Source organism: Trichoderma virens, assembly GCF_000170995.1.
Source record: "Trichoderma virens Gv29-8 chromosome Unknown TRIVIscaffold_57, whole genome shotgun sequence".
NCBI lineage: Eukaryota > Fungi > Ascomycota > Sordariomycetes > Hypocreales > Hypocreaceae > Trichoderma > Trichoderma virens.
Genome location: NW_014013692.1, coordinates 1 through 18,741, shown reverse-complemented (window position 1 = coordinate 18,741; position 18,741 = coordinate 1). Strand labels below are relative to the sequence as shown.

Genomic DNA, 18,741 nt, shown 5'->3' with positions numbered 1-18,741 from the left:
GCGATCTTTGGGGTTTCAGAAGCAGCTGGAGTTTTACGATTTGCGTCGCAGCACTGGAAAAAAGCTTCATCGTAGGTATTTGTTGGATTTTAGCTTAGTACCGTTCACTAATTCGCTTCGGAAGAATCACTTCCCTAAGAAGAGAGCAACGACATTACGGGCCACAAAAGCTCCATCTATATGCGATACTATAGGACCGACTTTAAAGAAGCCGACCTACAGTACATCGTTTTCGGGACAAAACCGCGGTCAGATATAATTTATCTTCTCGGCCGTGTCCTTCACCACAGCGATACCCCGAGGCATCTCACTAAGCAGCAGTTGGCAGAAATAGCTAAGGATCCGCGGGTCATGAAGCTTAACGAAAGACAGCTTCAAATTTTAGCAAGACTCAAGCAAGAAGGGCTGACTCTACACACGGCACAAGACAGTAAGAAAGGTATACGATTCCACAAGCGGTATAGCAGACTCAGACGTCAAGTCAGAAATTTAGGGCAAAAACTCTTCCGAGAATATCTATCTAGGGTATTCCAAGAGTTCCACACTGTGCACGGAGAAGAAATAACTCAGCAGTTAAATGGCGTCCGACCACTTGAGTACCTTGCGCCACCGATTATTCGATACCAGCTCCTTAACGTGCCGAAACTGCAAAGCTATTTTCAGCCGCTATGGATGTCTCTGACAGTGAGAAACTTCACCAGCTCCGTGTTAGTCTTGTTAGATCGTTAGCGCGGCTATGTGAGTTGAAAGAAAGCCGTCGCCGTCGGCCGGGGTGGAGCGGCTACACACCAGCACCCATTCTAAGGTCGACGCCTACCCTCAAGTTAGCACCTACCGCTACGCCGAAGCTGCCCACTACCACTACCAAGCCGGCCTCTATCAAGCCAGTTCATTCCCAACACCCAGCGACTACCACTGATACAGCACTCATCCCCAAGGCTTCTACATCAAATCCGACAGTCACCTCTCAGCTGACGCTATTCCCCAAACCAGCTCCTTCCAACCAACCAACAATCTCCCAAGTATCAAGGCAGCCCCTCAACCTCAGGATGGTTAGATCTCGAGCTATCCATAGAATGAGTGCTCAGATGGCATGTCCACTTTGCGGTTTGAGGCAAGGCATAAACGGGCTGAAGGAGCATGTCCGAAGCCGGCACGCCAAGAAGGCTTTCAGATGCACGTATGACAAATGTTCGACAATTCTTTCAGCTAAATATTTCTCAACCCACTGTAAACATCAACACTGACTCAACTAAGGATTGACACTCTGGTTATGCAAGAATTGGTCAAATAGGACATGCCGTCCATCCTTGGAGTTCTCAGCATGACGAAGACTTTTATATACTAAGTTCACACCTCATATTAACTTCAAATTCTTAAGAATATAGCTTCTTTACTAACATACAAACTCACCAAAATTCACACAGCAATCTCTCACTGGGTCTCATACAACTTACAACCATAAGGTTTATCGATGAAAGAAACTAGTATATTACTAATTGTTCAGTTGAGAATATATATCAGTTGTAGACCTCGGCTGTTTTGTAGTGTGACTTGTTGCTTTAAGGAATGCCCTTTATGAAATTTAGCAAACATCGCTTTCTTCGACCTAATGTTGTATTTTATACTTCCAACTACTAACGGTGCTCTTCTCCAGCCTGCCAGCCAGACCCCAATAAAAAAAGACGTTACCCCAACTGTAAGATACTACGACTATGCACTTGTCTTAATTTATTGTCCATTGGACTCACCCATATGTCAATCAGCCTGCCCTAGCGCTAGTGATATTCTTATCAATACGTCCATTGTGTTATGGTAGAATTGTTAAGCACTCTAGTTTACCCTAACCTTGACTTCCAGCCTCTATAAGTGGAGGAGCCATGGTTGACGGCTTGCATTTGAATATTTACTTAGCTTTTACCCTTTTTCAGTCGCCTGTATCTGTGGAAACGTGGTTATAAATGGAGCCGTCGGTGAAGCGCCAAAAACGCTCTCCCTCTAACTTGGCACAAAGCCGTTTTACAGCCACAGGAAAAATAGTGATTGCGGCCTAGCTGGAAAGAGATAAATACGGGCGGAATATAGTGTCTAAATCGGCTTTTCTCAAGTTTGTTTACTAACAAACCCTGACTCTAGATCTTGCGAAATCTTCATTAGTTATCCTCTTTTTATTTTACCTAAAAATATATTTTTTTGCTTAGGTTATATTAACTGCTATTACTATATTATATTTTCATAGTTAAATTTATATCCTTGCACCTATATATACAAGCAGGTATATATTATTGAAAGATATATTTGCTATTTAAACAATTAAATACTTAATGTATAGTCCCAGCTATAGCCTTGGCCATTCTGGGGTGTAGTCTCAAGTTCAGCCGTATCGCATTCCTTATTCCAGGGATCGCAATCAGGTTTGCAAAGAGCTTCACCGGACGGCACAACTCCAGTGTCAAAATAATCAGCGATATAACTATGTAGACAGGCACTATCGCCGGTACCCATCGTTCCGTGCCCGAGCGCCTCGGTGACAACGAGGCCGGCTCCGGGGTGCTGGGCGGCCATGGCACGGGCAGCAATGAGAGGAGTCACAGGGTCGAGGCGGTTGGATACGAAGAGGATAGGGGCAGCAGGGTGGCCTGAAACGGGCTCTCCAAACGCCAAATACTTTGCTGAGGGTGTGGTGAAAGGTCCCTTGAAAACCCAGTTAGGATGGAAGTTCCATGAGTTGCAGGCTATTCGAATATTAGACCAGTAGGCGCCGAAGATTGATGACGTGTTAACCTGGTAGTCAACATATCTCTTCCACCAGGCTGCATCGTATCCCAATACATTATCACCATCAGCACAAAGCACGCTAGCTGCACCTTCTGGCAAGTATTCTTCTGAGCCTGGGCCAGTGCTATTGTGGATAGCGCAAACGTCCTTTGGTTGAGGAAGATGACGTCGAAAGAGGCTGCGAACGATGGCGGCAGTATCTCCAGCCATGGCATTGTTGAGTGCCTTTGCAAAGGTTATGAATGAACGCCGCGGTTTATAGAGTGCCGACCCGAGCAGCTCGCGAATGTCTTGGCTGCTAACAACAACAATAGTACCTGTAGGACTGATTGCAGAAATTGGTTTTTTATCTAGCTCAGACAGCCATAAGTAAAAGCGGCTTTTCACTGAGGAAGATGATTCATCATTTTCGCGGGCGAGGGCGCAGATTTTAGGACCAGCTTCGTGACAACCACTAAAAAAGCGGTCGGCAATTTCGTCGGTATCTACAAGGTTGGTTATCCAGCCCTGAAGTACTGTTAGCAACTCCTAATACAAGATTTATCGCAATTATAGTTTTGCGCTGTAACGTACAGGTCCTGAAGAGTAATCGTTTACATCAACAACACCGTCGAGAACAATTCGTCCAACACGGCCGGGGAATAAGGACGCAAAGTAGTTTCCAAGAACTGTACCATAGGAGTAGCCGATGTACTGCAGCCGAGGAACACCGTAATCTACTTGGCTCGCTTTTCTTCGTTTTAGCTTTAGCCTGTCCTCTTGATCGTTGCCATTGTAGCTTAGGTATTTTCTAGCACTGGCATCGCGGGCCCGAAGCTCCGCAATCTTATCCACCATCTGGACCATGTCGCGGGCGACGTTGGGAGTGCCCATATAAGCCATGATTTGACCACCATTGATATTGCTCTCTTCTGCGTCCTGGCACCGGCGACCAATAGCCTTTTGAAGCGCAAGTACGTACGGCACGGCGCTGCCGCCCCCGCTGTTGAGGGGACCGTGACCTCGCAGCTCTAAAAGGATGGCGTTACGAGCGAGCGTGTCGCGCACAAAGCAGTTGGCGCGAGGCCAGCTGTTGCCAACGCCACGAGGATCAAACGACAAGATCTCGTAGTGGCGACGGCCAGGCTTATCGAGGACATTTCGCAGGCCCTTCCCAGCCCTAACCATGAAGCCAACGCCTGCTCCTCCGGGCCCGCCTGGGTTAGTGAAGATGGAGCCTGCAAACGCCGGATCGTCGTCTGGTACCACAGCCGGCAACTTGATCATAGCAATAACGACAGTGCGCGGGTCGGTATCGTTCTTGTAGTCTAATGGAGCAATCAGACGGGCGCACTTGAAGTCATCAAAGCAGTCGTGATACTCAAGATCCGTGGACGGGCTGATGGTCGTCCAATCAAATTCGCTGCTGCTATAGCTAGCCGCAGCTAAGCCTATAAGGCCGTTTAGGACAATACCAATAGCGACTTGCATTTTGAATCCAGAGAATTATTTCAAGCCAGCTAAGAGTTAAGAGGTGGTAGATACAAAAGGATCTTGAAACGTGAGGTGAGTGCTTAACATAAAAGAGAGGAATTGCGGGGTATCCCACTGAGACACTTTAATATGGATGCAACTAGCTGACTTTATAGAAGAGGCTGGCGCCGTTCGCCATCAGCCATTAAATGGAAAATTTCCTTTATCAAACTATATTAATCCGTTGATGCCCTTCTTTTACTACTATGAAAGGCTGCGGCAGTAGCATAAGTTTATGCATTTACTCTTTACATCTGATGTTTGAAAATGAAGTTGAGTGCTTGATAGCTCTGATAACTATTAGTTTAAGACAGGAGAGTTTCCACACAGTAATAGCGGAGTCAGAATCTCTTTCTCAAGAAGAAACACCCCGTTCGTTTTTTTCTGCAGCTGGCGATAAGGTCTGTAACTATGCCTATCTGGTCCGATACCTGAATTCAAGAGAAATGAATCATAGGACAGTATAGGCCGATAGGGGAATAGATCCCGAAACGACAGTGAAAAAGCTGGGCGCTGGATGGGCCTTACATTAACTGCATCGGTCTGCTGTGCTATCCCTGTTTGTGGCAGATCGTATAAGCTGACAGGTGGGCTGCCAGTTGTAGTTTGACAGAGGGAATTAATGAAGTTACTGAGGAGTGCAGGTCGTGATATGGCGCATTGTGACTACTTCTGCACTTCTGCATCAATGTACCTGTAATTAGAGCCAACAGCAGGACTTTTGTATCAAGGCGATTGCAGCCAACAACAGAACTTTCACATGACAAACATAATACGACGTAGTATTACTCCGTGGAATTGCCACTATGGGGCATTACTTCGCGGTTAGAAGCATTTAGATAGGGAGATCCCCGTTGGACGACGTTGCACTAAGTTGGCCCATACGCACGACAGATTAAGTTTTGGCATGCAGGGGCGGTGATGTGGGGTCCCTGGAAGACTGTAATAGGTAAGCGCTACGGCTACCGGCACCCGTCCGCCGAATCACTCCATAAATCCCGTCAAAGAGGGTCTAGTGCAATGCAGAGATGAAGTTGCGACGTAAACGATTAGACAGTTCGGGTGTTGCGTGCATAATAAGTACAAGTGGTCTACCAGTCATTTAGTAAGACTAGCACTTGCTCATACTCAAGAACAACGACGCAGGTGCTGAGCTGCTCACACAGGTCCAGCTGGCTACGGTGCAACTTTGCGGGCTAATTAATGTAAGATTTATTCAGACTTGGCTATTCGAGAGGCTATGTACCTGTCGAAGAGCTACGCCTGCTTTTCCTTAACGGTCGCCATTCAGTGAGTAGCGAACCGACCATAGACATTCAAGACAAACCAACAGCGAGATACCATGATTGAGTTAGTGACTTAGTGATAGCGCTCATCGCTTCGATCAGATCCCTTTGACCAAATATCGCCTTAATGTCCGTAAGACCCATATCCTTGATACCAGAAGCATTAATATGGGGATCGAGACGATCAAGATCCGTCGACAACCGACTAGTAAAGATGTTTTGCGCTACCGAGACAAAGATTGCGGGCCCAAATCCTTGTTCGAATAAAATAACAGCCATTCCTAGTGGTATATCGCTCTGCTCAAGAACCATTTGGACTGCGACCTGAGAGCATAGGAAACCTATCCCGGTACCAAAGCCGGTAAGTCCTGATAATACTACAAGTATCGATACTGTAGAATAAACTGACCAGGTTGTGATCAGCCCATCTGCGACAGGCATAATAACAGATGCTGAGATCACAAATGGCGCATAGTAGCCCAAGAGTGTCATCCCACTCCCTTGGATAAGCATGATGTTGTTGCAAATGGCTTCGAAAACCAAAAGAATCATGCATGACGCGCAGAATCACAAGATAAACGCATAGGAAATAGCGCGACGAGGGATAGAACAATGAGCATTCCGCAACGATAAAAGCAAAGGAACTATCTAGTACTCAGGTTCACCGTTGTCTGCTGACTCGCCCGGAACACAGCATGTAACTCCGCGCCTTTCCAACTCCTCGTTATATGCCCGAATTTTAGCCTTATCCTCTTCTGTAAACTTCCTGGGAATATTCTCCACATCGGGGTGGAACATATCCCAACGGGATATGTTGCGGCCGTCGGCGGTGAGCAATCTCTCGGGCATCGGTAGACCATCGTAATATTCTCTGATCTGGGTTGGGTTGAGTCCAACTGCATCAAGAATATTCCGTTCGTTGTCAAAAGTGCGAAACACACCATCGTAGCCCAATGAACTTATGCCATGTCCGTCTGGATCCTTCTTCATCGATCTTTGTATGTTGCGCAGAGACGTGTTGTCGCCCACAAGCTGTCGGTCTGCGACGGCTTGGGGCATAATCGGGTCCTGGATTTGGATAATTGAATAGTTAGCATACTGACAAATGAGAGAGTTCAAGGAGTACTTGCTGGCAGTTTTTCCGCCATATCGCCAGCGAGTTGATGCAAGTAATGACTGCGCGGACTCGTGAAGATTTCGAGGAAGAATCACGCTTTTCGGATGCGGGGTATGGTATGTCCTCTCCTAATATGTATGTCCAGGAAAAGGCAACGCAGTAGGATGAAGGCGTATAAGGCGTGAGAAGTGGGGTGTGACGACCAACAAGCAAGGTCGATTGTTTGGGCCAGGGTCATGCGCACCCCATTTGGATTACATCAGGCACCAGGATAACTCAGCAAGAAGAGAACTGTGCCAAGACCAAGGAGAGCTGTGCGACACACATGGAGAGCTGCACAGCGCATTAATGAGCTGTGCAGTACAACTCATAAAGATGACAGCACTTGTTGAAGGATGAAGGAGTATATGATTCAGATAGTTCCCTTGACTAGACAGTCTTTAACTTCATACTTCAGCGATCAATCTAAGTATTATTCTCACCCATCACTTGAACTAGTTACTTGATTGACGAGAGTGGTATCTCTTCTAAGAGATAAGGTAACCCAGAGAGAGAGAACGACATTTGACAGTCTTATTATTGCAAAAGATTATGCTAAGAACCTGTACCAACATAGCAATTTGGACTTGCAATTGCATCAGTTAATAACTGCAAAGTTACTCGACTTCATAGGCTGAGTCCAGGCGACTTTCCCATTCAACTCCTCCTCGCCATCAATATAATCAAACACAGGAGATTTCGCCATGCCAGTAGCAGCCCGAGAATATATAAACTTCTCGACGGTGCGATTCGATATAACATAACGGTCTACAAACTTAACAAGCTGTCCCTGCCAAGTGGCCATTGCGGTAACCTGGCCGGAACCGACACACCCAGCAATAACGGCATCAAAGCGGGTGGCCTGGTAGGCCTTGAAAGCAGCTGAGAGCTGCGCCGTGGTAGGAATATTGTGAACACCGCCGATGGATCGGAACATATCTGCCAACTCATTGGAGAGCGTAACTACGTCAACGATGCCATTGTTGCATCCAGCACCAGTGCTGGGGGTGAACTTATGCGCCGCATCACCAACAAGCACGATACGTCCAGCATGTGACCAATGTTGGACGACGCCCTCCTCGAGGTTGATCATTCCAGCGCCCCTGCCCTCGCCGACGCGCGCATTGTAAGCGTCGCGGATCGTCAATCCGTGAGAGATGGGCAGATGACCCCATCGACCGACAAAGGCCTCTTCGTCGGCGGTGCTGTAGCGGATGCGCTCACGGGTTGGCATGTCCATGTGCTCATAGATGCCAATGACGGTGGTGTCCTCGCCAGCGAACAGCTGGACAGCGACGTCGCGCCCGTGCGTCTCATTGGCATCTCCAGGGCGCAGGTCTCCCTGTGTGGGGAAGCGGATCCAGAGAGCACGGTAGGTTGTTAGGAATGGCTGTTCTTCGTTGACTTGGGAATCCTCGGGGCCCGAAATCTGGCTTGCTTGGAGAGTGAGCATGCGCATCTGGTCACGCACAACGCTGTGGGCACCGTCTGCACCGACAACGATGGATCCGTTATAAGAAGTCCCATCGCGGCAAATGACGGTTACATCATTATCTGTGATGGAGATGTTGGAAACGCGCTTGTTAGCGAACATTTTGGCCTTGCTCTCATCTGGGAGTGAGTCGTAGAGGACAGCGGTAAGATCGTGGCGGCTGACGGCTCTGAGGGAGCGGCCATGGCTGTTAAGCTCGTTAACGTATGCACTACAAGGCTGCGTGGAGAATAAATGTCATACTTTTCACTGATATGCACGAAAGCCTGGCTGGTGCCCAGATCCTTCCCATTGTGGTCCAGGCGTTCAATTTGAGCTAGCGGTGAACTAACGGCGTCGAAGGCAGGGAGAAGTCCAAGTTGACCCAGGACACGCAAGCCCATAGGATTTATGACCAAATTAGAACCGGCATCAATTACGATGCTTGGTCGGCTTTCAAGCAAAACGAAATCGATACCAGCGCGGGACAAAGCATGGGCTGCGACAAGCCCGACGGGGCCGCCACCAACAACAATAACTTTGAAACCCATGGGGCTCATAATGTATAAGGTCGAAGCCGACTTTGATATTGAAAAGACTTTAAATAGCACTCTTGAAATTTAAATGAGTTCTTAGGCTGTTCGAAACGGGAGTAATGGCGCTGATGGTCGCAATGTGGCTCATGTATCTTCTAGAAGTTCTGAATGATCAAAAGTGTTTTAGATAGACAATAGTCCCAGACGACCGTATTTATACAAAAAGGGTACTTTGTCTGCATATGAGTAAAATAGATGGGCGGCGATCCCGTTTTTGGAGCTCGTCCGACTACGAATTGCAGTCAACGTACTTATCGTATTTTTAGTATCTGGTGTGCATTTACATCATCATACGGCTAACTGAGATAGGTCAGGGCAGCTGATGATGATTCTAACGGCATGATACAATATCCCGAAGACTAAATTGCTCCGCTCCGGCAGGCGGTTTGAGACTCCCTTGCTCTTGATAGTTATACCTAAGCCTTGGGTTTTCAACTCCACCCTTTAGGCACTAATCAGGCATCCCACAGTACCCGTCTAGGTCCCAGGTGTGGGATGGATTATGGAGTGTATTTAAGGGTTAGTAATAGCTAGATGATAAGCTATTCCTTTTTCTATTGAATCGATTGGTTCCTCTACTTTATTTAGCATCCGAAGAGCATCCAACTCGTGGAGAGATATCGAGTGCGAAGTCAATAAGCTCCCGTTGGTTTGTTCATAAGAACCATCTCAGCGTTATATAGAATCGGAAGGGAAGGAAAGATAAAACGGCGTGAATATATTTGACTACTAAAGGATAGCACCTGAAATAAAGTATCCAGATACGAGAAGGATGAAGATGCTAGGGCATCAATGTTCCGTGAGCTTGTACACATAAGATACTATCTTGGCTTACCACTCGTGTTCCTCTCGGATCTAAATAAATGAGTAGAGAAAATAGCTATAACAATAAACGGCATCGGACAGATGTGACGTGGCGTTGGAAGCGAATACAAAATATGCGACCGGTTTTAAAACGCTTAATAACCTCGAGATCGCTACTGTCTGAGGCCAAGTCCTGAGAGGTATATATATGGTTATTTTTAGCCGTGATACTAGATCCATTATCAATAAAGAGCTCAACAGTTTCAAGGCGCCCGTCCTGTGAGGCGATGTATAATGGGTTGGGTTAATTCCAGTCCTAGATTGTAATATCTCTGCAATTGAGCAAAACAATATCTTTATCACACTTACATTTCCCTTTGCAGTGGTCGCAGCAGGGTCCGCTTGCCCAAGTGTATATGGGCCCCTATGTTATTTGGAATCGGAATCGAAGGAGAAACTCTCACTGGTTTCAGCAGCTTCCACACGTTTTGGAAGGCCGTTTGACTGAATTGGATATTGATTGAAAACTAGAGGTCATATCAGTACGCTAATATTTAGGCTGGGTGGTAATTAATAGGAGAGCATACCAATCAGGACTAGCTGTACGTTTCGCCCGTTTCTTCCCTTTTCAGCTAGGTTTCTGCAAGTGCAATGCGCCTCAGAATATAGCTTCCGGAATTCCCTTAGCCCGCTAGTACTTCCGCTGCATGGCAAAAGAACTCGGCCATCCCTGTAGTGATTGGTCCTGCCAAACTTCGACGAGACCGTATCGTAAGATTGAAGCAACTCTTGTCTCTACGCCAGATCAAACGGAGTCCCATCACTCTACTCGCCATAATTGCTAGCTTCAGCCCTGACCACGTCTTTAGAGATTGTAACCTGGTCACCGCACTGGTCAACAAGGAACGCTAACCATCTCCCAACCACTCTTTTAGTACCAGCCGCAGCTACTGCCAGCTCGCGCCTTTTACTTTTCTTCAAGATAATATACGTTTAGGTCAAGGCCGGCAGCCCATCTGTATATTCAGTCTAACTCTTAATATCTTTTGGGGGAGGATGGCGGTTGTGGTGCAGCGCGTGGGTTTATACTTTAGTACTTGTATAATATAGCCACATCTAATTACAGTAGAACCGCCGGTCAGTGGTCCTGCGCGACCAGAATAGCCTTTCATACGTAATAGTTTCAATGCATAGGAGAAGTAAATCGCGAAGGCGCTTTACCATTATTATAGTAAATAATAGTATTTTAACCATGTAATTACATCACTAGGTACCTATTCATAACCACCTATAAAAGCTAAATTGAGTAGCTATGGCAGGCGGTAGTTACCACTAACTTCCATGGCTGTAAGCGGAATTATTGAAAGTATGAATTTGTGTCCTTAAGCTCATAAATTTGGTAAAAAAGTTGGCCAGACTACCTGGATCTTCTATGCCGGGATGCTGCTTGCGAGCGTCTGGTAGAAATTGCACCGCGTACCGCGGCCACCTTCCCAAGTATCGGCAGGGACAACAGAGATATCATTGCGTAGGCCAGGTTGTTGAAACTGCGTGACAGGCACGCCCCATTGTGTAGTGAATGAATATGGTACGCCACCTGTCTCATTGAGGTTGAGCTGCTTGGGCCTGGTATCAGTCCAGGCTGGCCAGGTAGAGGCGCCATTTGCTACATTAGGGTTTGACGAAGAGGCTCCGTTAGCAATAGCATTGGTTATAGATGGATCGCCTTTCGTAATAAAATTGCCCCAAATGCGCCTAAAGGCCAGGATAAAATCGGTAGACAGGTTCGGTGTCGATGGACCGAAGTAAGCATTCATATCGGTTGTATGCGAGGCGAACGGAACTGAGAATTGGTAGTGCCAGCTCCGCCGGCCATTGGACGTATATGCCGACGCCATCCAATATGACGGGCAAACAAACGTCGCTTCGGCATAGATATTATTAGCCCGTTGCTGCTGGCCATTCGCATCCTGGGATACGTTGACAGCATTCAGACCTGTTATGCCGTTGGTTTCAAATAAGGGGCCAGCGGTAGTGTTTGCGTCGTTAGGATTTACTGCTAAGATAGAATTGATTTGGGTGGCAGAGAGGTTGGGGAATTCAGCGAGCAACCAGTTGGTAATATCGGCGACGGTTGAGATGACGGGCGGTACGAAAAGCGGGCCTTCATTGGCGTTATTGCCAACCAATAGCTTCTTTCCATTCACTTTCTTATCTTTCAGTTGCTGGCTGGGTAGGCCTGTGATGTAGACATTGTCCTTAACAGGATAGAATGCCCTATAATGCAATGGTTAGCCCAGACGAGAAACATAAGATTCCTTCTTAAATACTGACCAGAGACCATAGGCCTGCTTTGCGGCCATTTGGATGTTGGCATTCTGTAGGCTGATTGTATCTTTTCCGGCAAGACAGGAAAAGACATTCCCGGAGCTGGGGCAGCCTGCTGCGACCGAGAATGCATAGTATCGCTCCGTAGGCCAGGCAGCATTGTAAGTGTATTGGAAAGGTAAGTATGGAGATGCAGCAATTCCCTGGTTGAAAAGCAAGGTGCCTAAGCTACCTCCAGCAGCCATGTCGTGGTACATAACAGAGCTCCCGCCGGCCGAGTCGCCTGAGATCGTAATAGATAAAGGATCACCGCCGAATTGGGCGATAAAGAGTTTAATCCACAGCAGTGCAAACGCTTGGTCGAGAAGGCCGGCATTTACAACGCCTTTGCTCTTCAATTCTTGCGATGACAGGAAGCCGAATGCGCCTAGCTAGGTTCTTTCTGTCAGCATGCGGACGACAAGTGGAAGGTGTGTGGAATGTGAATGCTCCTTTACTCGATACTGTATGGTGACAGCGATGAAGTTGTTGTCGTTACTGTTTACAATACCACTCATATCGAGAGTACCGTCACCGAAGCCATATCCACCACCGTGGATGTACACTAAGACCGGTAGCATGGAGGAATTGGATGGCGCGTAGACGTTCAAGAACAGACAGTCTTCATTACCCAGAATGCTAGGGACCCCAGGAATGGCTGGATATGCTTGGGGACAGATGGGGCCAAAGTTAGTAGCGGGGATTGGTTGTGCTGATGACTGAGTGGTAGGAAAGCGTGGTGGTTGCCAGCGGAGATTCCCTATAGGTGCTTCTGCGTATCTGATGCTGTAGCAAGAGACGCATCCGTATAGTTCAGCCATCCGACTTGGAAATGAGACAAAAAAAGCCAAAGTTAAAGTAGTCATACCCTTTCCAGATGTTTAGGTCGCTTGCAGAGTCATAGTAGCCTTGGTACTTGGCGTAACCAACGTTCGCTTGCAATGAGCTTGGATGCCGCCTTTTCTCACCTGCAGAACTTGCATTTGCCTGTGAAGCATTGGCTATCAAGCTAGACAAGAAATCTGACGCAATATCGCCACTGTCAGCCGACTTCCTCTCAAAAATAGTTGACACGGTGTTGGTAGGGGTTGCAGGAACCACTAGGGAGTAACCCGCAACTATTGAGACAAGAGTCTGGGCTGAAAAACGCATGATGTCTCCGTGCCAGAAGCAATGTCAGAAAGGGAAGAAACACGAGTGAAGCTCGAAGAGTAAGAGCAACTACAATTCGTCGTGCCTGTTGCTCTTACATTCAAATCCATCTCGTGGTAGCATTGTCAAGAGTGGCCTAACTATATACCTATGTATGCTAGAAGGTGGGATTCAGGAGGAACATCACTGTAAGCGGTAGCTAGTTACGAAGTACGCATAGGCCAGAGCAAGGGGGAAGGTATCCGTCTAACTTACTATTCTAGGTAATATCGCTACCGCCCCCCTGCATGGATACTTATTACTTGAAAGAAGCTTTACAAAGGTTGATTTAGATCCCACACGCCTCCAACATGCTTAACTTCTTTCGTAGAGTTGAATACCCGTGAATCCAGCTGTGCCTACTCCATACTGCCCAACTTTAGTGGATCCTGAGTACTGTAAATAAGCCCGCGTGTAAGTGCGCGACCAGACACGTGCAAGGGTAGTAATATGCCTGGGTTAGTTATTAATACCCCAAATTAGACACGCTCCACTTGCAACCCTACTTCAAGACTGGATATCTATTTGTTGCCTGTTTCTTTCTTTCTCTGATTATTAGTGGAGCTTGCATTATTACGTACTGGGGCTGTTAATAGAAGCCTGGCATCGATGGCCATGCAGCTTGAATATTAGTGCGCTGACGTGGCCACAGAAGCTATTTTCAACAAGATTCCGGCTATCGCACTTTGCGGAGATTTATCTAAGAAAGGAAGAAACGGGCGACGAGTGCATCGGGTTCCGGGCTAATATATCTCTAGTCATAGTATGTATTAGTGAACATCAGGCGTGTTTACATAGCCTCTTTACCGTGGTGGCTTGGGGAAAATATGGGAAAGATTTTGGGAGTCTGGTGGGATGTGGGAGCAGAGATAAGGTCTATCGCTGGGCAAAACGTGAGCGAGGCCTCTGGCATAAAGTTAAGATTCACTATATAACATTGCAGCTCTCTGCCGCCTATCTATTGCCTAACTCTAGGCTTGGCCAAAAATGCACTTACCAGAGTATTTCCGGCTTGCTCCCAGTAATCGTCGCCACAACGGCTACTCGTACTGTTGACATAGCTCGACCTGATCCCAGGGCATATTGGGATTGGAATATCCAGTCACTTTCCGTCATTACGTCAACGAACTTATTGCTCTAGATTAGAGATTCTACCTGTTTACGATAATGGATGAGACCGCCTGGACGGGTGCTTAAGATCTTCTCCACAACGGGATGGCCAACCGTGAGAAAATTTTGATGAGCAGAAGACGGGTGTCTTCGTCTGGAATAATGAAATAAGCAGGAATTCACGAAAAGAGCTAATTTAAAGACAAAACAATAAGTAGCCTAGCTAAAAACAGATACTTTCATTAATAAAGAACTTCCCTCGGTTCCAGCTCAGCGCGTCTTATATACACAATTACTCCTTCCACCATTTCACTTCAACCGTCGTCACAGCCCAGCCAATTGATTCATCTAAAATATTCCCTGAACATTATGTAAGAGTAGAGCGGACGTATTGCGCCGACTGCTACTCAGGAATTGACTAAGATGGAAGCCCTGTGTTTCGTGGTCGATGAAACCTCGTATTCGAGAATATTCTTCGCTGTCTTTCTTCGTAGCGAGGAATCTAAGTGCCATGCCCATAGGGAAGAGGGCAACACTAAGACCCCACCAGCCGCTACTTTTCTTGAGGAAGATTGGCAATGACCGCGCAATGTGGCGGCAGCAGATCAAAGGGTCTATTCGGGCCGGCAGCTCCGTCTGCGAGACTGCTGCCCTGCACATCACATTGTATAGTATAAGGCAGGTAGTCCAGTATAGGTTCAACGTGTGGGCCCTGGCAATGTCTTTCGTGGAAATCTGAGCGTTGTAGTCAAAGTCTTCCGCCACTTTGACGGGGCCAAACGATGTGAACCAAGCAAGCAGGTCTCTGTCGTATTTCCAGCAGGTTTGAAGCAACGCTTCTTGTAGCCTTTGCTTTTTCCCTAGATTAGTCTCGCCTTGCAGATCGTCCCACTTCTCCAAGACGATGGGAATGTCCACCAAAATGTCCACCAGGCTGTCCGTGGCAGATTTCGGTACCAGGCTCCAGGGTATATGCTTCCAGGCTGGGCTGCTGAGGATGGACTTTTTGCGTCTATAAATGCTCGGAAGCACCTTCGTGGTATCGCAACCGTTAGTTGGTTCATGTAATGGAAGTCCGGGGCCCTAACCATGATTGCACGCCCGTCACGAAACATGCGATGGCTGACGCCGCTGGCGCACCCCTTCGGGCCTCTCCCGAGGAAGAGTGCAATCTCCCCCTTCACGTGATCAAGCCAAGCACGCGCTTGGGCGACTTTGTCTTGCCTATCGTCTCCATGGAACATCTGGTTGACTTTGTTAGCTCCAAATCCGCAATTCGAAAAGAGGGAGGGAGAAGAGGAAGGGCAACTTCGAAGAGGCTCATTATCTTAGTGGCAACCAAGATTCCATCGTAATTGACCTGTGACGGATTCAGTAGCGCCACTCTCATTCCACACAAAGCTTTCCCGTAAATTCTGAGCCCTGTATCTCGCATCCCTTGCTTGTTATCTCTCTTTCCAATGTTGGCCAATGCGAGAGCGACGAGAGCCTTCCGCAATATGGGCTCGTGGAGATACAAATCTTGCGCGAGGAGCGTCCAGCTGCTTGAAGTGGTAGTTTCTGGAATGGGGCATCCGAATGGAAGAAAAGACTCCCAGAATAAACCGAGGCACTTAGCCTCGAATGCAGCCTGTACTAGTGTGTCGGATAACAAGATGTCGAGCGGCTCGTCCGACTTTGTAGCTTTGCGGAGCGCTTGGATCATTGGGATAAGCAAGCGTTCCGCGGTCATTTGGAATTGGATTCACTTACAACCTGCGGTTTTTGCAGTGTTGCGTCCACGGTCCTTAGGTGCCCAGCTGTGTACGAAGGATGGCCCTTGGTCATAGATGCATTCGACGCACCGGTGGCGGCAAAGACCGCACCTTGGAAATTGAAGGTCGCACTGTGTTCCTTGTCAGTTGATAGCTTAGGATATTCCCCATCCGGGGAAGAGTGCCCGAGGTGCAATGAGGGGATAGGATATGCTCGATGACAACGTACTTTCTTTTTTTGGTTCCGGCAGGCCCTGCAACGCCGAGACTGCCCTGGTCCTCTTGGCATAATGGGGAGTTAGTGATGTCCCTTCTAATAGTGAACCAAGGAGCTCTGTTGGGAGGTGAGATCTCCTTTTATTTCCCCTTACTTCTCTCCGGTCATGTCGACTGGCCGATCGGTTTGAGATCCTAACAATTATCAGGAGATGGGGTGCTGACGTAAACTCTGTACCCACCAAACTAGGGAGGAGATTGGTGTTAACTATTAATACATACATGTCGCCATGTACGGAGTACTTCAATCCACTCTAGTGTGAAAAGTTCCACTTCCGTGCTAGACTGTCCCTGAATCCCCATCGTTCTGTTCCAACCTCGTGCCTTACAACTATCACCAGTGGTACCAACCCGCGCCACCAACTGCTGAACGCTGAATTAATATGGTAGCAACATGGTAACTACAATCATGAACAATAGTAACAGATGCTGGTGACCACGTGGTTAGGGCGTGCAGATGTGTATTGGCCCAACTCTTTGCAGCTCCTTGTTTCGCAAGCCATCAGTTGGTCGGGTGTATATATATATCTCTTTTCCCACTATCTTCTATCGTGTAAGACGCCAAGAACTTTCGCCTTTATCACCAACCCTTGAAAGAACTAGGCATTTTCCCTGTCTTTCTTGTCTTTCATCACTTGGATTTCCTGACATTATTCGGCCCATTGTATACAAGTATTATCGCTGAGTAAATAATAAGCCAGTACAAGCTTATCCCAGTTTCCTCGCTAGGAATGTACCGTACAAAGCGATTGTGCTCAGCTAATAGCCAAGCTCCACCGATAGAGGCTGCATAAGCATACCCGTATTTCGGAATTTCTAGATGCAGAGTGATAAATGAGTGCTTGGCATGCAGTGTAAATATAGTTGTTGCCGCAATTATGGAAACCAGACAAGGCTGGTGAAAGCCTTATGGATCCAGGTGTGTCATACATAGCCCTCATCTCCTGCGACAATCTCGTAATCGATAACTCATCATTAGGTGATGTATGAGTTACGATATGTGTGTCAAGACTCTCTGCGGCTACAGTGAGAACGGAAGCCAGGCTCACCAGAAAAACAAATACAACGATTCCATAAAATGAGGATGCGAACATGCCAAAAACCCAGAAACATGTGGTTGTGCTTCCTTGGGCTCCTCGTCGTTTTTGCCCTGTCACGACCATCGGTGGTTTTGTGATTCAGATTTGATTCCGTATTAGACAGTGCCAAAGGATCAGATCATGGGTATACTTGGTACTTCTTTCTCTACTGTTTATCTATTGCTGCGCAACGACCCCCACCCTCTCTATCCCCCATATGGCGGCACCGAGTGCTTGAAGTCCGTCAGAGAGAGGACTTCGCCAATGTCATCAATCATGATCTTGCTGTGGCTAGCGCTGGTTGATCCTAGAAGTCCATTTGTGGGACGAACCAGACGAGAATGTGACGAGTCAGGACGGCATGCGAGCTATACGGCGGAGGGCCTCCATTGCAAGCACTTCGATACTTTGCTTCCGAAATGTATAGTAGTGCTGAAGGATAAAATGATAATAGAATATAATGTCATCATACATAGGCTTAAGCTTCCCTCCTACACCTACAGGTACCCTACCTTTTAGATACCCTTTTATTAAAAAACCTTACTTTATTTAATTAACTATTAAATAAAATGTTTTTTATATTTACTTTTATTACTTTTATTAAAAATTTTAAAATAATAATAAATTTTATTAACTTTTAAAAAATTTAATTAAAAAAATCTTTTATTATTATTAAAAAAATAATTTTTAATAAATAATAAAAAAAAATTATTTTTTTTATTTTAAAAAAAAAAAAAATTATTTTTATTTTTATTTTTAAAAAAAAATAATATTTTAATAATAAATTTATATTAAATAATATATTAATATTTTAATTAAATAAAAATAAAATAAATTTTTTTTAATTTATATAAAAATTATTAAAAAAATTTAATTTTTTTTTTTTAATAATATTAAAAAAATTATTATAATTAATTAAAAATATAAATTTTTTATATAAAATAAAATTATAAAATAATTAATAAAAATTAATATAATATATAAAATTAAATAAATTATTTTTATTTTAATTATTATAATTATAAATAAATATTTAATAATTTTTATTATAAAATATTATTTAATAATAATTAAATAAATTTATATTATATTAATAATTATTTTTAAAAAAATTTTTTTTTAAAATATAATTTAAAAAGTTTTAAAAACTTTAATATTTTAAATAATAAAAAATTTATTATTTAATTATTTAAAAAAATATTAATTAATATATTTTATAATATAATAATTAAATTAAATAAAATTAAAAAATTTATTAAAATAATAATAATTAAAATTATTTTATTTTAAAAATTAAAAAAAATTAAAAAAATTATATAAATAAAAATTATATTATATAAAATTATTTATAATAAAAATTT

General features: G+C 45.3%; 6 protein-coding genes across 6 annotated transcripts; 1 reads left to right on the top strand and 5 right to left on the bottom strand.

The window, feature by feature from the left end:
* Positions 1–159: 159 nt before the first annotated feature.
* TRIVIDRAFT_151575 (uncharacterized protein) lies at positions 160–729 on the top strand (the record flags this gene model as incomplete). The annotated part of the gene is made up of 1 exon (XM_014100612.1): positions 160–729. A coding segment is annotated over one exon (570 nt), but the record flags the coding sequence as incomplete, so codon positions are not given.
* A 1,516-nt stretch (positions 730–2,245) lies between these two features.
* On the bottom strand, positions 2,246–4,248 carry TRIVIDRAFT_201619 (uncharacterized protein; the record flags this gene model as incomplete). Its single annotated transcript, XM_014100611.1, has 3 exons — positions 2,246–2,259; positions 2,322–3,285; positions 3,352–4,248. 3 exons carry the CDS (start codon positions 4,246–4,248, stop codon positions 2,246–2,248), a joined length of 1,875 nt encoding a protein of 624 aa, XP_013956086.1.
* A 1,976-nt stretch (positions 4,249–6,224) lies between these two features.
* On the bottom strand, positions 6,225–6,635 carry TRIVIDRAFT_222635 (uncharacterized protein; the record flags this gene model as incomplete). Its single annotated transcript, XM_014100610.1, has 1 exon — positions 6,225–6,635. The coding sequence occupies one exon, from the start codon at positions 6,633–6,635 to the stop codon at positions 6,225–6,227; it is 411 nt and encodes a 136-aa protein (XP_013956085.1).
* A 695-nt stretch (positions 6,636–7,330) lies between these two features.
* TRIVIDRAFT_53401 (uncharacterized protein) lies at positions 7,331–8,754 on the bottom strand (the record flags this gene model as incomplete). Its single annotated transcript, XM_014100609.1, has 2 exons — positions 7,331–8,411; positions 8,468–8,754. The coding sequence occupies 2 exons, from the start codon at positions 8,752–8,754 to the stop codon at positions 7,331–7,333; spliced, it is 1,368 nt and encodes a 455-aa protein (XP_013956084.1).
* Positions 8,755–11,033: 2,279 nt separating this feature from the next.
* Positions 11,034–13,122, bottom strand: TRIVIDRAFT_53406 (uncharacterized protein; the record flags this gene model as incomplete). The annotated part of the gene is made up of 4 exons (XM_014100608.1): positions 11,034–11,880; positions 11,938–12,362; positions 12,429–12,756; positions 12,839–13,122. The coding sequence occupies 4 exons, from the start codon at positions 13,120–13,122 to the stop codon at positions 11,034–11,036; spliced, it is 1,884 nt and encodes a 627-aa protein (XP_013956083.1).
* Positions 13,123–14,619: 1,497 nt separating this feature from the next.
* On the bottom strand, positions 14,620–16,003 carry TRIVIDRAFT_222632 (uncharacterized protein; the record flags this gene model as incomplete). Its single annotated transcript, XM_014100607.1, has 3 exons — positions 14,620–15,303; positions 15,360–15,515; positions 15,581–16,003. 3 exons carry the CDS (start codon positions 16,001–16,003, stop codon positions 14,620–14,622), a joined length of 1,263 nt encoding a protein of 420 aa, XP_013956082.1.
* Positions 16,004–18,741: the final 2,738 nt, after the last annotated feature.